Source organism: Chrysochloris asiatica, unplaced genomic scaffold (genome assembly GCF_000296735.1).
Source record: "Chrysochloris asiatica unplaced genomic scaffold, ChrAsi1.0 scaffold00117, whole genome shotgun sequence".
Classification (NCBI taxonomy): domain Eukaryota; kingdom Metazoa; phylum Chordata; class Mammalia; order Afrosoricida; family Chrysochloridae; genus Chrysochloris; species Chrysochloris asiatica.
Window position 1 is genome coordinate 6,207,049 of NW_006408635.1, and position 16,319 is coordinate 6,223,367.

A 16,319-nucleotide genomic window follows, 5' to 3' on the forward strand; every position below is an offset into this window, starting at 1 on the left:
GCTTAAACCAGCAGGAATTCGTTCTCCGTGACTGTGAAGGAGAGGCGGGGTCCTGTGTTCAGGCGCTCACAGAGCTGATTCTCATCTAGGGCTCCTGGCCGTCTTCCAAACTCGGTCAGATTTGACCAGATTCCACAAGGAAAGAGATGCCTGTTTCCTTGTTGCCTGTCATCTGGGGACACCCTCAGCTCCTAGAGGCTGCTGGTCCTTCTTGACATGGGCCTTCTCACATGACGGGAGCAGGAGATGGTCTCTGACTTACTCTATCTCTAACCACGAGACCCAGATTTAAGGAGCTCTTGTGCTTAGGTCAGGCCCACCCAGAGAATCTCCCTTTTGGTAACTGATGAGTAACCGTAATTACAATGGCGGCAGCCTCCCTTTCTCCCTGTGCTGGAATGATCCAGTACCCCATCACATCCACAGGTACGGTCCATACTCGGGACAAGGCAAGGAACTGCTACCAGGCGCATACAGCCAGACCTCTTTTTACTGCTCTCTTTTGTTTCACAAATGGAAGGTTTTGTGGCAACTCTGCGTCAAGCAGCTCTCCCGACTCCGTTTTTCTAGCATCATGTGCTTGCTTTACATCTCTGTGCCACATTTTGATCATTCTCACAGTATTTCAAACTTCATCACACTATTGCACACTTCCTAGACTGCAGTGTAGTGCAAACCTAACTCTCACATGCATGGGGAAGCCACCATGGTTCATGTGGCTCACTTTCCTGCAAACACACAATACCTCCAAGGTGTGCCTGTCCACCTTGGCAGGGCAGGGAGGGCCACACCCTGGAAATCAAAGGGTCGTCTTCAACCTCCTCTGCCTTCCAGCAGGCCCATCTTAGCCCGAGAACTTGTGATTTGTCAGGAATATTATTGAAACGACAGAACGGATTAGAAGGGATCTTTGGGTCCTTTAACTTTGGAAAATGCTGGAATTTGCGTTTTTGTTTTGTTTTTCTTAAAAATGTTGCAGTGCCTGGGAGTAGTGAGTCCTTTATAACACAAGGACAGATGGCCAATAGCAGCCTGCAGGACATGTACAACCAGAGTCCCTCAGGAGCCATGTCCAACCTGGGCATGAGCCAGCGGCAGCAGTTCCCCTACGGAGCCACTTACGACCGGAGGTGAGTGTTGTGGTCATGGGGAGATGATGTCAGAGGAACGCTGCTGTCTCTCACAGGCATCTGAGACTGACCGGTAGCCATGCCTCTGGTGACATCGTGACAGTGGCTTTCCTGCTGTCACTAACCAGAGGCCGTTACTGCTGGTGAACAAGTTCAAGGCCGTAACCAGACAGGCAAGGCCTTGTCCTTGGGTACTCGGGTGCAGCTGTGTTCTGTAAGCGAATACCCACAAGCACAAGTCAAGAGATGGGCTGGGCTGGGTCAGGCTGGGCCGGGCCAGGCCAGGCCAGAGTCTGGTCCCTGGGAGAGACATCGTCGCAGTATTAGGTCCCCTCTGTAATACCAGCGGTGCCACCAGCAAGTTCCAAGCTCCAGGTCCTTCTCCTTCTGTGAACTCACAAGAATTCGTCAGCTTTCCAGTTTCTTTCTCAGGGCTGAGTGAGGTAGTAGGTGAGCTCCCATGGGGTCGGCCAATCCTTGCTTTGTTAGGTGTTTTCTCTGTGACTGTATACAGCGAGAACACGGGGCTTCCCTGTATTCGCCAAGGGCCACGGCTCAGGCTGTGAGAGGTGGTCAGACACGGTGCCTGCCGCAGTCACTCAGGTGGACCACTTTCTGTGAAGAAAGTCCTTGCCTGTAACCCCGACTCGAATACTTACTATTAGAGCCCCTTCTATTTGCCCTTGTGGTTTTTACTGCTTAGAAGCAAAAGCCTTGAGTACAATATTGGTGGGTTTTCAAGGGAAATAAAACTGAAGGTACAACAGAAGCCCCTTCCCTACTGGCCACCATTGGCAGCCCTTGGCACGGTGTGGTGGTGCCACCGTGGGGCTGCTCCAGTCAGGGGTGTCGCCCCACCTCCCATGATGGCTCAGAAGGGAGGATTCAGTAGGGACAGACCAGATCTCACTGGTTAGATACATAGAGGAGAAAAATCCGTTTTTTACCAAACCGTTTCTTTATAGCATTTTCTGTGAATGTATAGTCCGTCACATGTTTTAGTGATATAATACCTTCTAGAATAAGCACTGGTCTGTTAACCACAAAGTTGGCGGTTCAAACCCACCAACTACTCTTTGGAATCCCTTGACAGGGTCGCTGTGAGTCAGAAATGACTCAAGGGCACTTAACGACAACAACAATTAGTGGCTTGGAGTCCCTGGGTGGTACAGTTAATGCACTGAACTGCTTCTCTGAAGACTGGCTGTCCAGGTTCACGCAGAGGCACATCAGATGAAAGACCTGGCGATCCACGATTCAGCTGTTGAAAACCCTCTAGTGCACTGTTGTTCTCTGACACTCGCGGGGTCTCCATGGATCAGAGTTGATTCAACCGCAGTTAGTTAAGAGCTGCTTAAAACGATTCTTCCGGTTCTTGCTCTATCATAATTGTAGTCAATACTGTTCTGCATTAATTAGTTAACCATTCTGTATGTGCTTAGCTTTTAAGGTGCTTAGATTTGGTGGTTTCTGAGGGTCCAATGAAAGTTTTCTCATTTTGGCTAAAAAAACTATTAGAAGGAGGACAGTTGTACCTGGGATTCTAAAAGGAACACAAGCAAATATCCTTTTCTTTTTCATCTAGTATGCATTCTAGAATGTTGTCTGACCTAGCTGTAAAAGTTGTTTTGACTCCTACCACATACAAAAGAGGGGTTTACCACATTAAGTTTTCTCATAAGAAATATTTCCTGTTACTTCACTTAAAGTTTACTCATATAAATTACATTCCTTTACTCCCAACTCTAAACTTCTTTCTAAATATGAATATTGTTAGCAAAAACTTCCCCTCTATCTGTTTGACAGTGTGAGATTCTAAAACATGGCAGTTTTGTATGATCATTCCTTGATCGGTTTAAGTATGCTACATTAATTTCTTTTTTCAAAACCGCAGATCTATTACCCAGCCCTACATGTTCTTTCTTTCATGGTGTCTGTAATTTCTCAATATAGTAGCAGTAGAAAAAGAAATGTATTGTTCATTCTGTGTTTTCCTTTTAATCTTGTAAGATTTAAGAATGTGTTTCAATCATTAGACACAGGATTTTGCAATTTTGAGGACTGATATCTGTATTCTAAAGTCAGTATCGCTTGAATGTGTTTTCAGGTATAACTTTTAAAAAGCAATCATTTTGCATTCATAACGAGATGGAAATACTTTTCCGTGATTCTATATCTAGGTCTGCTTCCAGAGATTATTTATGCTGCCCTTTGACTGATCCTGAGATGCTTGTCCCCTGTGCTGTGTCTCCCTTTCACTAACCCCTCACAGCCCAAGGTTGTAGAATATACTTCTGGTGGGACCAGATGGGCCATGGGCCTCTGCCTCAAAGGCAGAGATCTGACGAGTGTTTGCAGGTTGCCTGCCTGTTCAACCGGTCTTCCACCGACTCCCATTAACCAGCAGTCCAAACCCAAATCCTGGCAGCGTTCCCTGGGATGGGTGTTCCCATCCCTCTGCTGAAGTTCAAGGCGGCTGCTACTCAGAGCGCCTTGGTCAGGACTTGTGTGTGGTGAAATGGATGGTTTGTTTCTCTGCTGGCCTGAAGTCCTTTATCACTTATGTTGGCTTTGAATGCCTCATTCCAGGCATGAACCTTATGGGCAGCAGTACCCAGGCCAAGGCCCTCCCTCAGGACAACCCCCATATGGAGGCCACCAGCCTGGCCTGTATCCACAGCAACCGGTGAGTCGGCAAGTGGGTGGGGATCTCTTTATTGTTTGCTTTTTTCCTCGAGGCTAAAATCCAAATTCATTGCTTTACAAAAACAATTAGTATTTACTGAACATTGGCGATCCATTTGTTGAGTGCTAGAAAATATTCCTAGGATTTTGCAGTCAGCAAATTAAACATTGCTCTTGAGATGGTATCCTGAAACTAACATAACACCGCCCCAGCCGCCTGGAATCTCCTCGTGGTCCTTAGTAACATGCCCAAGTCAAGTTCAGTTGAAATGTGTGTTTGCTGTTTGGTTGGTGGTGCTGTGGAGTCGATTCCGACTCATAGTGATCCTGTACAGGGTTTCCGGGGAGCAAAAAAGCCTCCTCATTCTCCCATGGAACAGCTGGTAGTTTCGAACTGCTGACCTTAAGGTTCACAGCCCGATTCGTAACCACCACGCTACCAGAGCTCCTTGTGTTTACTATTTAGTTAGTACTGTTGTCATTTAAAATGGGAGTCCTGGTGTGGCGCTGTGGGTTAATGCACCAGACTGCAAAGCCGTTGGAACTGCAAGGTCTGTGGTTCAAGCTCACCAGCATCTCCTTGGAAACCCTATACAGGGTCGCTATGGGTCGGAACCAACTCGACAGCACTTAACAACAGCAACAACATACTGATAGCTAAAGTTAATTGGATTTTTATTAATGAAATCTTAACAGTAGCCAATCTTGATCCTGGGTGGCACAGATGGTGAAGTCTTCAACTACTAATCCAAAAGGTTAGCAGTTCGAGTCCACCGACAGGCACCTCAAGAGACAAGCCTGGCATTCTAGTTTCAAAAAAAAAAAAGAATGATCACTTCTTCAGAACCCTGTGGAGCAGAATTCTAATCTCACATGCATGAGGTTGCCCTGAGTTGGAACTGACACCTTAGCAACTGGTTTGTGTTTTTGTAGCTGTTGTTTTTATGGCTGACGATGCCAAGTTTATGCTGGCCCACAGGCAGTTGGGCAGTGCTGTACTAGCGATTTAGACTGGGAGAATCCGCCCCTCTGGGTCAGGCTTTTCAGGCACAGGGGATTTTGCTGTTTCCAAACAGCTTTTCAGGAGATCTCTTGCAAGTGGACTTTTTTGTTGTTGTTGTAAAACACAAAGCGATTTTAAACCTGTAAATTCTCTGGAGCTTATATATGTACTGTAGATTGAATTTAAGTGATGTTCAGGTAAGGTGGCAGGAGAGGAAAGGAAACGTTGGCATCTTCCTCTGGAGTTCCCAAAGCCCCGTACCCCCTGTGTGTTCTGGTGCTGGGGTGGGACCTGGCTCTGCTAGCAGGGGAGTCTAGAGGTGGGGGTGAGGTGTCTCTGAAATGTTGGGGTCCCTGGCCCCTCCCAGCCAGCCTCCAGAGCCCTGAGAGAGGAAAGTCCCTTTCCTTACTGCCACCAGGCCTGCGGGGAGGTCACAGTGCTGCCCTGGGCCAGGCCCAGGGGAGGAGTCCCACTTCTGTGCGCCCACCCTCCTCGGAGGAGCTGCATGATGGGTGTGAGCCTGGGGGCGGCCTCCAGGCCCCCGTGTGATGTGTCTCTCTGGGTTTCAGAACTACAAGCGCCACCTGGACGGCATGTACGGGCCTTCGGCCAAGCGCCACGAGGGGGACATGTACGCCATGCAGTACGCCGGGCAGCCCCAGGAGCTCTACAACCAGTATGGCGGCTCCTACTCGGGCCCCGAGCGGAGGCCCCTGCAGGGCCAGTACCCGTACCCGTACCCCCGCGAGCGGCTGCAGGGCCCCGGGCAGATGCAGCCCCACGGTCTCCCGCCACCGATGCTGGGCGGCCCGCTGCCCGCCGCCTCCAGCGAAGCCCCGCAGCAGAACCTGTGGGCGGCGCGCAACGAGATGCCTTATCCCTACCCGAGCCGGCAGGGCCCCGGCGGCCCCGCACAGGCGCCCCCCTACCCCGGCGTCAGCCGCACGGAGGAGATGCTGGTGCCGGACCAGAGGATCAACCACGAGAGCCAGTGGCCTTCGCACGTCAGCCAACGTCAGCCTTACATGCCGCCATCAGCCTCCATGCCGCCCATCACGCGCCCGCCCCAGGCGTCCTACCAGACGCCGCCTTCACTGCCAAACCACATCGCCAGGGCGCCCAGCCCCGCGTCCTTCCAGCGCTCCCTGGAGAACCGCATGTCGCCAAGCAAGTCCCCCTTCCTGCCCTCTCTGAAGATGCAGAAGGTCATGCCCGCCGGGCCCGCGGCCCAGGTAGCTGGCCCGCCACCCCAGCCGCCCCCCATTCGGAGGGAGATCACCTTTCCTCCAGGCTCAGTGGAAGCGTCACAGCCAGTCCTGAAACAAAGGCGAAAGATTACCTCCAAAGACATCGGTAAGCATTCTGAGGGGTCCTGAGGTGAGGTCCGGGAGTTCCAGGTTAGAGGTAGTTCCTCTTGGTCTCTCCAGGCTACTGACTCGATGGACATGTTCTTCTGAGGGTCAGGAGGAAAACCCTAGGGAAACCACGTCTGAATGAAGAAACAGTACCAGGGAGGAGTTGCATGTGAAATGGGGGGCCTTCTGTATGGACGGACCGTGTGTTGTGGCATCAGAATGCAGCTAGGGACCAGGGAGTGAATCCTCAGTGATGATGTGCAGTGTTTTGAGTTTAAACGTTTGACCCTGAGCCAAACCACTTACCCAAACGACTCAATGGCTCAACACACGTTGATCACAAAGCTAATGAAACCCATAGCTGAGCTGAGAAAAAGCCCCTTCTCTAGTCAGGGTCGCTAAGGGTCAGAATCTATTCAACGGCACTTAACAACAACAACTAGTTGTAGTAACAACAGATACAGCGAGTCGCCCCCCGCCAAAAAAATGTTGGAATCTGAATATGATGGATAAAGTTGAGGTAAGGCATCCAGCACTGTTAGATTTGGGCCACACAAGTTGAATCCTAACATGACTTGTCCATCCTGATGGACTATTCTGGATGCTAAAGGAGAGATTTAGGATGCTGGAAGTACAAACCATTTTTCTGCATTCTTTTTTTAAAGTTTTTTCTGTGAATTGAGCGATAGTCTACATGGAAAAACATTGGTTTTCACTCATTGTTTCTTTGCAATGATTATAGTCTCCGTGCATCATCATTCAACAGTATCTGCTCTGTTCCCTGTTGTTGTTGTTGTTTTATGTACACAAAAACACTTAGGAATATATAATCAACCAAATTTAAACAACCAAAGGGCACATTGTGCAAGCCTGCCTCCTGGCCACAAGTACACAGCCTTTCTCTTTCCATGAGTCTAGAGTCTTCAGCTACTCTGTCTCTCTGTGTCCTCAGCTCTACCTCCATCAGTGGCATCGCTGCTTCTCTGCATAGGGTCCCATCTTCTGCATTCTTTTTGAGGTGCTTTAGGACACAGCAAAGGAACAAATAGAACATGGATGCATGAGAAGAAACATTTTGTAAATCTCAAAGAAGCTTGACTTAAAACCATATGCAGTGATTAGGGAATTAAAGATATTAAAGATGCTGTCCATCGTTGGAGATCATTTATGCCCCAAGTTGTTGGAGATATAAATACAGACATATACGAGGAGACTTCTAAGTGTTTATGGAAAAAATGTGATTAAAAAATAATGTCATTTTTCCACTAATTTTTTGAAGCCCCCTTGTAGATGGATTTAGGCATAGAGAGAAACACACTGCTCCCCTTCTTATCTATTTTTGTGTACATTTTCCTGTATCTATTAGTATGGTGGTGGTTGGTGGTTATGTGCTGTGGAGTTGATTCCCACCCAGAGCGACCCTGTACAGGGTTTCCAAGGCTGTAAATCTTTACGGGAGCAGAAAGCCTCATTTTTCTCCCACGGAACAGCTGGTAGTTTCGAACTGCTGACCATGAAGTTAGCAGCCCAATTCATAACCACTACGCTACCAGGTGGATAAGCCCACAGTCCTGTTCTGAAACCCTGTTGGGGCTGAGGCTCCTTGCAGACCGTGGAGTGACAGCTGTGGCAAGCTAAAGGGCTCTGCTCTGGCCAGGGGCCACTGCCAGGGTCCCGGAGACACCTGCCATTAACAAACAATTCAGATACGGGATGTGCCTGTCCTCCTAGGCCCATCTTAAGAAAATTTAAAAGCTTGAAATTCAGTCATTTATTTTCTTCAGAATTGGGAAAGTTGTGGGGGAGTACACCCCTTCCATTTCCTATTCCTTGGCTCAGACCAAGATCTTGGAAAGCCTGAAACATCAAGGTGCTAATTCCCCAGAGCACGTTCTGGGGCAGGCCCACAGCTTAGACAAGAATAGTGTGGGGAAAACTGAGATTTTATATCGGAGGGCGTGCCGTTTGGAAATTCACCTCTGCATTCTTGCCCACCCTTCTGAGAGACCCCTTGAGACATTTGTGACTGGAGAGCACTAAGATGACGAACACCACTTTGGAGTTTGACTCCAATGTTATGAGTCAAATCATTATAAATGTCACGTCAATATTTTACTCAACACTCCAGGTCTTTTTTTTTTTTTTTAGTTCTTTTTGTTATTTTCTGTTCTTTCATGCATAGGACTAATATTGTATACTCATTTCTTTTCCCTGATTTTAGTAACTCCTGAGGCTTGGCGTGTGATGATGTCCCTGAAATCAGGTCTGTTGGCTGAAAGTACCTGGGCTCTGGACACAATTAACATCCTTCTTTATGACGACAGCACTGTCGCCACCTTCAACCTCTCCCAGGTAAGTCAGCCCCCATCCAATGAAAAGACCGTCGAACCATTCGGAAATGAACTGTGCACAGAATGCTCGAAACAAATGCCCGAGTCATTTCTCACTGATGTTTCTCCCATTTCTAACAGCCTCATTGGCCTAATCCAGCAGTCAACAGATAAGGGTAAATCAAAAAGTATTGTTTCTAGGGTTTCAGTTCATACATGCATGGGTTTATTCCAAACAAAACGTCCTTAAACATGTCTCTACAGTCAATGGCTGAAGACAAGTTCTCTCAGTTCAGTTCAAGGCAGAGAGGTCAGCGACTGTTTTTGAGACTCCAGAGAGGGTGTCTTCGATAGGTTTTCTCAAAGGACACAGGACGAGCACAGGGCCTTCTTTGGAAGAAGTTTTAAGAAAATTGAAAATTATTGTTGAAAAAAAGCCAGAAAAGTGGCAACTAGAAATGTTTTTGGTTTTTTTTCGTCATACCACCGATGTACCTGCTTGTTCAGTGGTAACAGGGGCTTTCCTAGGAGAATTTCTTTGAGAAACCTGACCCGAGTCGCTCTACAGCCCTGGTCTTGCCCCTTCAGAGTTCTTTCTGTTCCCCAAACTCAAAGAACATTGAAAAGGAATCAGGTTTGAGTCCTTTGAGGCTGCCGAAACTGCCGCTTTGCTGTGGTGTAAATCAGGGAGCGCAGAATTCTTCAGGGAAGGCTTAGAGGGGGAGATACCGCCTTCAGGAATGAGTAGACCCAGACGGGGGATTTGTCAAGAAACAATAGGTTCACATTTGGATATTTTTTTAATAAAGATATCAGTGATTTTGTAGCAATACTTTTTGATTTGTCCACTTAGAGTTATTTAAAAATTATAGTCTAAGCTAGTGTTAACTTGGTTGTGAAGTGCCAAGTCGGTTCCAACTCATAGTGACCCTGTATAGGGTTTCTGAGGAGCAGCTGGTGGGTTTGAACTGCTGACCTTGTGGTTCACAGTCTAGTGCTGATCCTACAGCCACCCCAAGAGTCCCAGTATTAACTTTAGTTTCTCGTGTATATACATATATACCTGTTGTCTGATACACATATATATCTATATGTGCCTCATGTATATACACATGTACCTATATGTCTCATGTATTTACATATATGTCTATATGTCTGATATATGTATATAGCTATATGTCTCTCGTGTGTGTACATATGTATCTATATTAGTCTCTCATGTATGTACATATATACCTATGCCTGGTATACACATATATCTATATGTCTCCTGTATATACACATGTATCTATATGTGTCTCGTGTGTATACATATGTACCTATGTCTCTCGTGTGTATACATATGTACCTATATGTCTCTCATGCATATGTACCTATATGCCTCTCATGTATATACATATGTACCCATATGTCTGTTTTTTTCTCATAAAACACCAGACCTTGAATGCATGCAGATGGAAATAGAGTATGGCAAGAAAGTGAAACTGTTTAGTCTTGACAATTAACAGACCAACAGGAATTAATCAGAATGTCACAAAGCCATGACTCTCAGCAGAGTTAGAAGTGATAAAGGTCGCAGTGTGATATTACTCTTATTTTACAGGGAGGACCTGACTTATTTCTTCTAATTTAAAAAAAAAAGGGAAATGAATTTTATCCTATAGCAAGCTTGTCTTTGGTTCTGTTCCCCTCTACATTTCTGCCTTTCTCCAGGTTATTGTGAAAAGCCAAGTACTTGGTAATGTACTTAAAACCCTTGGAAACCCTTTACAAGGTCACTTTGAGTCAGAACCGACTCGACAGCACTTAACAACAACCACCAATTCCTAAATAAGACTCTTGGTGTGGCGCTGTGGGATAAGCACTGGACCGCAAGGTCGGCGGTTCAAATTGACCAGCTGATTCTCAGAAACCCTAGACGGGTTGTTATGAGCCAGAACCGACTTGACAGCACTTAACAACAAGATTTAAAGTAGCTTCCAGCATAATAGCTCGGAAAGAGAGGAGGTGAGAGTTACAGGAGAGGGGGGACTCCCTAGTCAGCGGGGCTGCAGACTTGTGAAGACTTAACGGAAACACAAAGTGAGAAAAGCTATCGCCCTGCCATGCCCTCTACCAGGAACTGACCCTCTGCTTTGGGAGAAGAGACAACGACAAACCTAATTTCATTGCTTGGTTGAAAATGAGACCGGAATCTCCCATTTCTTCTTTCTTCTCTTATTTAAGTCCTCACTGGAGCCCTGAAGGGCAAATTTTCAGTTGCTAGGAAGTATATTAATAAGGCCCTACACAATGCAGGAAGTCTGTCGTCATGGAAAATAAGGGCTGAAGACATGGACTTGGAATAACTAACTATCATCCTTTCATTAGGGGACCTCTTGTTGCTTGCACATTCTCATGATCAGAATGGCTGTATCAACTTCTCCTTTTCCCCTAGGGAAATGTCAGTTTTAGGTGGGGAAATGAACCCCAGAGTCCTTTTGAGAAATGATGCCCTCGGCATCCTAAAAACCAAATACTTGAGAGCTGGTACTTGGGTCTCCTCGTTAAGCAGTGATGATTTCAAACCCATTTTCACGAATCTGACAGGAGGCTCTAAAAATGCAGCTGATTTCTGTAGCACCCATCATGAAAGAATCCTTTTTCTAACTTACTATCATCCCTGAATGTTGTCATGTGTTTATGTTGGGGAAGTGGGTTGGGTCCTTGTTGATCATGAGACATGGTATTTGCTCTTAGGTGCAAACGTTTCCTTAAAGAGACAAAGCTGGTTCTCAGAGGCGAGAGCTCGCTCTTGGTACTTTTCTGAAACATTCTGATTGATTTATCAGGGAAGAAATTGATCTGCTATTCAGTGTTTATGAGTTAACTGCATCATGGGGGACATAAATTAGGGTAAATTTCAACAAAAATAACCATAAAATCCTAAGAATAGCCATGAAAACCCAGGCAAGAAGCAAGTATCAGAAAAGAATAGAATCGGGGAGACTCACTTTGGGTGACTGAATCTGTAACACACACCCCCTCTTTTGATAACAAGTATGCTGTATCTCACCCCCAAAAAACGGTCAAGAACAGCTAAGTTCTCCCTGTTGATAAGCTATTGTTGACTGCCATCGAATAGGTTCTGATTCATAGCTAGCCTGTAGAGAGTGGCTGGGTGGGTTTGAACCATCTTCCTTGTGGTTAGCAGCCCAGTGCTTAACCGACAGCGCCACACCAGGATAACGTTGTTAAGTACCTTCGAGTTGATTCTGACTCATAGCGACCCTGTTAGGGTTTCTGAGGAGCAGCTGGTGAGCTTGAACTGCTTGACCTTGTAGTCCAGCCATTAACCCACAGCGCTACACCAGGACTAACCAAAAATACAGCGAGATCTGTGAGAGCTGGAACTCACTGGCACGACTGTGTTCTGGGTCTTTAACAAGGTGTACTCTGGTCACTATTGGCTCGCCACTCTTCTAGCACCTTCTGTGTCAGGCTTTACTGATAAAAGTCAGTGTGCATGTTGGTAGAGTAGAAAGGTGAAGACAAACAGGAATTGTGGTGAATGGAGCTTTAGTCAGCAATGTAAAATGCAGGGAGTCAGTTCTAGCTTATACGCACTCTGTCTGTCTTGGCCTAGCCCAAAAGGAATGAAAACCCGCGTGAAAGTAATTCTCAAACTGTCTTGCTAGCCATCAGGAATGTCTCCCTCCCTGGTTCTAGCTAATGTTGTGACTGTGTGTCTCTTCTTCTCCCCCCTCCAGTTGTCTGGGTTTCTCGAGCTTCTGGTGGAATACTTTAGGAAATGCCTCATTGACATCTTTGGAATCCTCATGGAGTATGAAGTGGGAGATCCCAGCCAAAAAGCACTCGATCATGCTGCCACGAGGAGAGATGAAAGCCAGTCGCCGGCAGACAGCCCTGGGAGAGAGGAGGCTGATGGTGCTGACTGTATGGAGGACGAGGAAGATGAGGAAGACGAGGAGGAGGAGGAGGAGGAGGAAGACAGTGAGAAGGCAGAAGCCGAAGCCAAGAGCAGTACAGCTCTCCCGTCTCCAGATGCCACTGCCGACCCCAAGGAGAAACCCCAACAGGCCAGCAGGTTTGACAAGCTGCCCCTAAAGATTGTCAAGAAGAACCGGCTGTTTGTGGTGGACCGCTCCGATCGACTGGGCCGCGTACAGGAGTTCAGCAGCGGCCTTCTGCACTGGCAGCTGGGCGGCGGAGACACCACGGAGCACATCCAGACCCACTTTGAGAGCAAGATGGAGATCCCACCGCGTCGACGGCTGCTGGCCCCCGCGAGCTCAGCGGGCAGAAAGCGAGGGCAGGATGGGGAGGGAGACATCGAGGAGCCCCAGGAGAAGGGCATCCTCGCCACCATCGATGACGTGCTGTCGGCCCGGCCAGGGGCCCTGCCCGACGACGGGCAGCCTGGGAACCAGGTGGAGAGCAGCAAGTTTCCCTTTGGCATCCATCAGGCCAAGAGCCACCGGAACATCAAACTGCTGGAGGACGAGCCGCGGAGCCGTGACGAGGCTCCTCTGTGCACCATCGCACACTGGCAGGACTCGCTGGCCAAGCGCTGCATCTGCGTGTCCAACATTGTCCGGAGCCTGTCCTTTGTGCCTGGCAATGACGCCGAGATGTCCAGACACCCGGGCTTGGTGCTGATCCTGGGGAAGCTCATCCTCCTTCACCACCAACATCCCGAGAGGAAGCGGGCCCCTCAGACCTACGAGAAGGAAGAAGACGAGGACAAGGGGGTGGCCTGCAGCAAAGACGAGTGGTGGTGGGACTGTCTCGAGGTGCTGAGGGACAACACGCTGGTGACACTGGCCAACATTTCCGGGCAGCTAGACTTGTCTGCATACACAGAAAGCATCTGCTTACCCATATTGGACGGCTTGCTGCACTGGATGGTGTGCCCATCTGCAGAGGCACAAGACCCCTTTCCAACCGTGGGGCCCAACTCGGTCCTATCGCCTCAGAGACTCGTTCTGGAGACTCTCTGTAAACTCAGCATCCAGGACAACAATGTGGACCTCATCCTGGCCACCCCTCCATTTAGTCGCCAGGAGAAGTTCTACGCTACGTTAGTTAGGTACGTTGGGGATCGCAAGAACCCAGTCTGCCGAGAAATGTCCATGGCGCTTTTATCGAACCTCGCCCAAGGGGACGCGTTGGCGGCGAGGGCCATCGCTGTGCAGAAGGGAAGCATTGGGAACTTGATCAGCTTCCTGGAGGATGGGGTGACGATGGCCCAGTACCAACAAAGCCAGCACAGCCTCCTGCACATGCAGACCCCCCCACTGGAGCCCCCGAGCGTGGACATGATGTGCAGGGCGGCTAAGGCATTGCTGGCCATGGCCAGAGTGGACGAAAACCGCTCCGAGTTCCTCTTGCACGAGGGCCGGTTGCTGGATATCTCCATCTCGGCGGTCCTGAACTCTCTGGTTGCGTCGGTCGTCTGTGATGTACTCTTTCAGATTGGGCAGTTATGACACAAGACAGAAGGGTACACGTGTGTCAGGGCGTCTGGAGGGTCACCTAGCACTGACTGGTTTCTCTTCTGGTTGATCCAGCGTAGGAAGAAGGACACCAAGTCTTGGCTCCTCGGCCCCATTCACTATTTACCAATTTGGGAATTAAAGAAATCATTAATTCCAACAGTTATGAAATTAATATTTGCTGTCTGTGTGTATAAGTACATCTTTTTTTTTTTTTTTTTTTAACCAAAGTTGCTGTCTAGCGCTTTCAAAGGTCACTTTTTGTTTTTCATAGGAGATTCTTTTTTTGTGTTCTTTTTCCATGTCGTATTGCATATTTTTGGGGGTAAGCGAATTGACACTAGAGAAAAATATTGTGGTAACGCATGCTGAGATGGGAACATTTCACCACACTGAGGTGGAAAAGGTGACAAATGATCAGTTTCCAATGTGTTTTATTTCTTCAGATCAGGAAAAACAACAACAACAAAAAAAACAACCCTGAATCCCATCACCCACAGCTCTGTGCAATAGAAACTTCTAGAGACGTAGGGACGGGCTCAAGGAGGTGTGTCAGTCGGTAGTCAGACTGAATGATGCTGTTTTTTCTGCAGGGAAATGGAGACAGAAGGCTAGGAGCAAAACAAAAACCGATGTTTTCTAAGTTACAGTTGAAACTAAATCCCTCACAACGATCAACCGTTTCCTCAGCCCGACTCATGCCTGCTGTCTGTTGTCCCACCTTCTCCATGAAAGTTCTTCACAATTCCTTTCATCATTTTTTAAATATATTTTTTTTTACTGCCTGTAGGCTACGGATGTATATAGAAGTTGTACATTGAACACACCCTCATTTTTTTCTTTTTTTTTCTTTTTTTTTTTTAAGTACAGAGTTTTTCATTTCTTTTTTCATGATGTGGTAACTACAAAGTGATGGTAGATTTAAATAATTTTTTATTTTTATTTTATATATTTTTTCATTAGGGCCATAGCTCCAAAAAGGGAAAAAAAAGAAAAAAAAGGCGGAAAAAAAAAAAAGACAAAAAAAAAAGAGGGTAATGTACAAGTTTCTGTATGTATAAAGTCATGCTCTGTTTCGGAAGAGCAGCTGATCACAATTTGCTTCATGAATCAAGGTGTGGAAATGGCTGCATACGGATTAAGAACATGGTTACAGTACACATTTAAAAAAAGAAAAAGAACAGCTAAAAGGAAGAAACACAACTTCAAAGATTTTTCAGTGATGAGAATCCACATTTGTATTTCAAGATAATGTAGTTTAAAAAAAGAAAGAAAAAAAAAAAGAAAAAAAACTTGATGTAAATTCCTCCTTTTCCTCTGGCTTAATGAATATCATTTATCCAGTATAAAATCTTTATATGTTCCACATGTTAAGAATAAATGTACATTAAATCTTGTTAAGCACTGTGATGGGTGTTCTTGAATACTGGTTTAGTTTCCTTAAAGTGGTTTCCTAAGAACCAAATGATTTACAAGACAGGAAATTTCACAGGTTGCTCATTCGTCCCTCCATACGAAACCCTAAGGTTGGAAGGGACCAGTAGAAGTTACCTACTTTACCCAAACATCAGTTTTCTCAAATTATCTCACTAATTAGCCTTCCTTTGAAGCAATTAACTCATTTAACATTGAGGTCTGATCGTTTTTCCAGACTCTCTGGGAGGTGGCCACCAGCCTGCTGAGAAGAAGGCTGACCTGGTCTGCCTTTCTCTAGTCCATCTTCATTTCAGTCAAAGCTTGACCTAGCCCATGTTTCTCCTGTGTGCCTCAAATTTATTTCACTTTAAGTTTTCTCCACTTTGTATAATATTTATTGTGCAATGTTATAAAAAAAAAAAACGAAACTATGTTCTATTGTATGTGGTGTACATAGTGCAGAGTGATGATTTCTATTTCAGGGCGTATTAATATCCTCATTTTCCTTCCTAATTGGTGCACAGTAGCCTTTACTGCTATTTGCCTCTAATTGAAACTTTCTTCCTGGGTCATTGACTGTTAACTGTGGAATAATCCATTTCTGTGAAACTGCTACAGAATTACACGATTAGTGGACACCCTTCTTCTGACTCTACCTCTTCAAACCACCCTACCAATCACAATATACTAAAAAATCATTGGTCCTCTCGGTATCCCTGTGGTCTTGGTTCACATTACTGCGGTAATAGATGGAGAGTTAGACAGGAACACAGCCCTAATCACAGTGTGAAACGGGACCCGTAGGGTCACAAGAAAGAAAACAACTTGGTTTTTCTGCAAGCAGCCTTAGCTATCAAGTCCCATATTACTTATTCAAACAGTTGTCTTCCATGACAATGCAGCCA

At 46.6% G+C, this 16,319-nt stretch overlaps 1 protein-coding gene across 2 annotated transcripts in view; it reads left to right on the top strand.

Moving 5' to 3' along the window:
• ARID1B (AT rich interactive domain 1B (SWI1-like)) overlaps positions 1 to 14,148 on the top strand; it is a 533,326-nt gene extending 519,178 nt beyond the window's left edge. For both annotated transcript variants that reach the window (XM_006868451.1, XM_006868450.1), the window contains 5 exons: positions 980 to 1,130; positions 3,720 to 3,816; positions 5,388 to 6,171; positions 8,395 to 8,525; positions 12,253 to 14,148. In XM_006868451.1, the coding sequence (XP_006868513.1) occupies positions 980 to 1,130; positions 3,720 to 3,816; positions 5,388 to 6,171; positions 8,395 to 8,525; positions 12,253 to 13,992 (2,903 nt within the window). In that variant the 3' untranslated portion in view covers positions 13,993 to 14,148. The remainder of the gene's footprint in view (positions 1 to 979; positions 1,131 to 3,719; positions 3,817 to 5,387; positions 6,172 to 8,394; positions 8,526 to 12,252) is intronic.
• Positions 14,149 to 16,319: the final 2,171 nt, after the last annotated feature.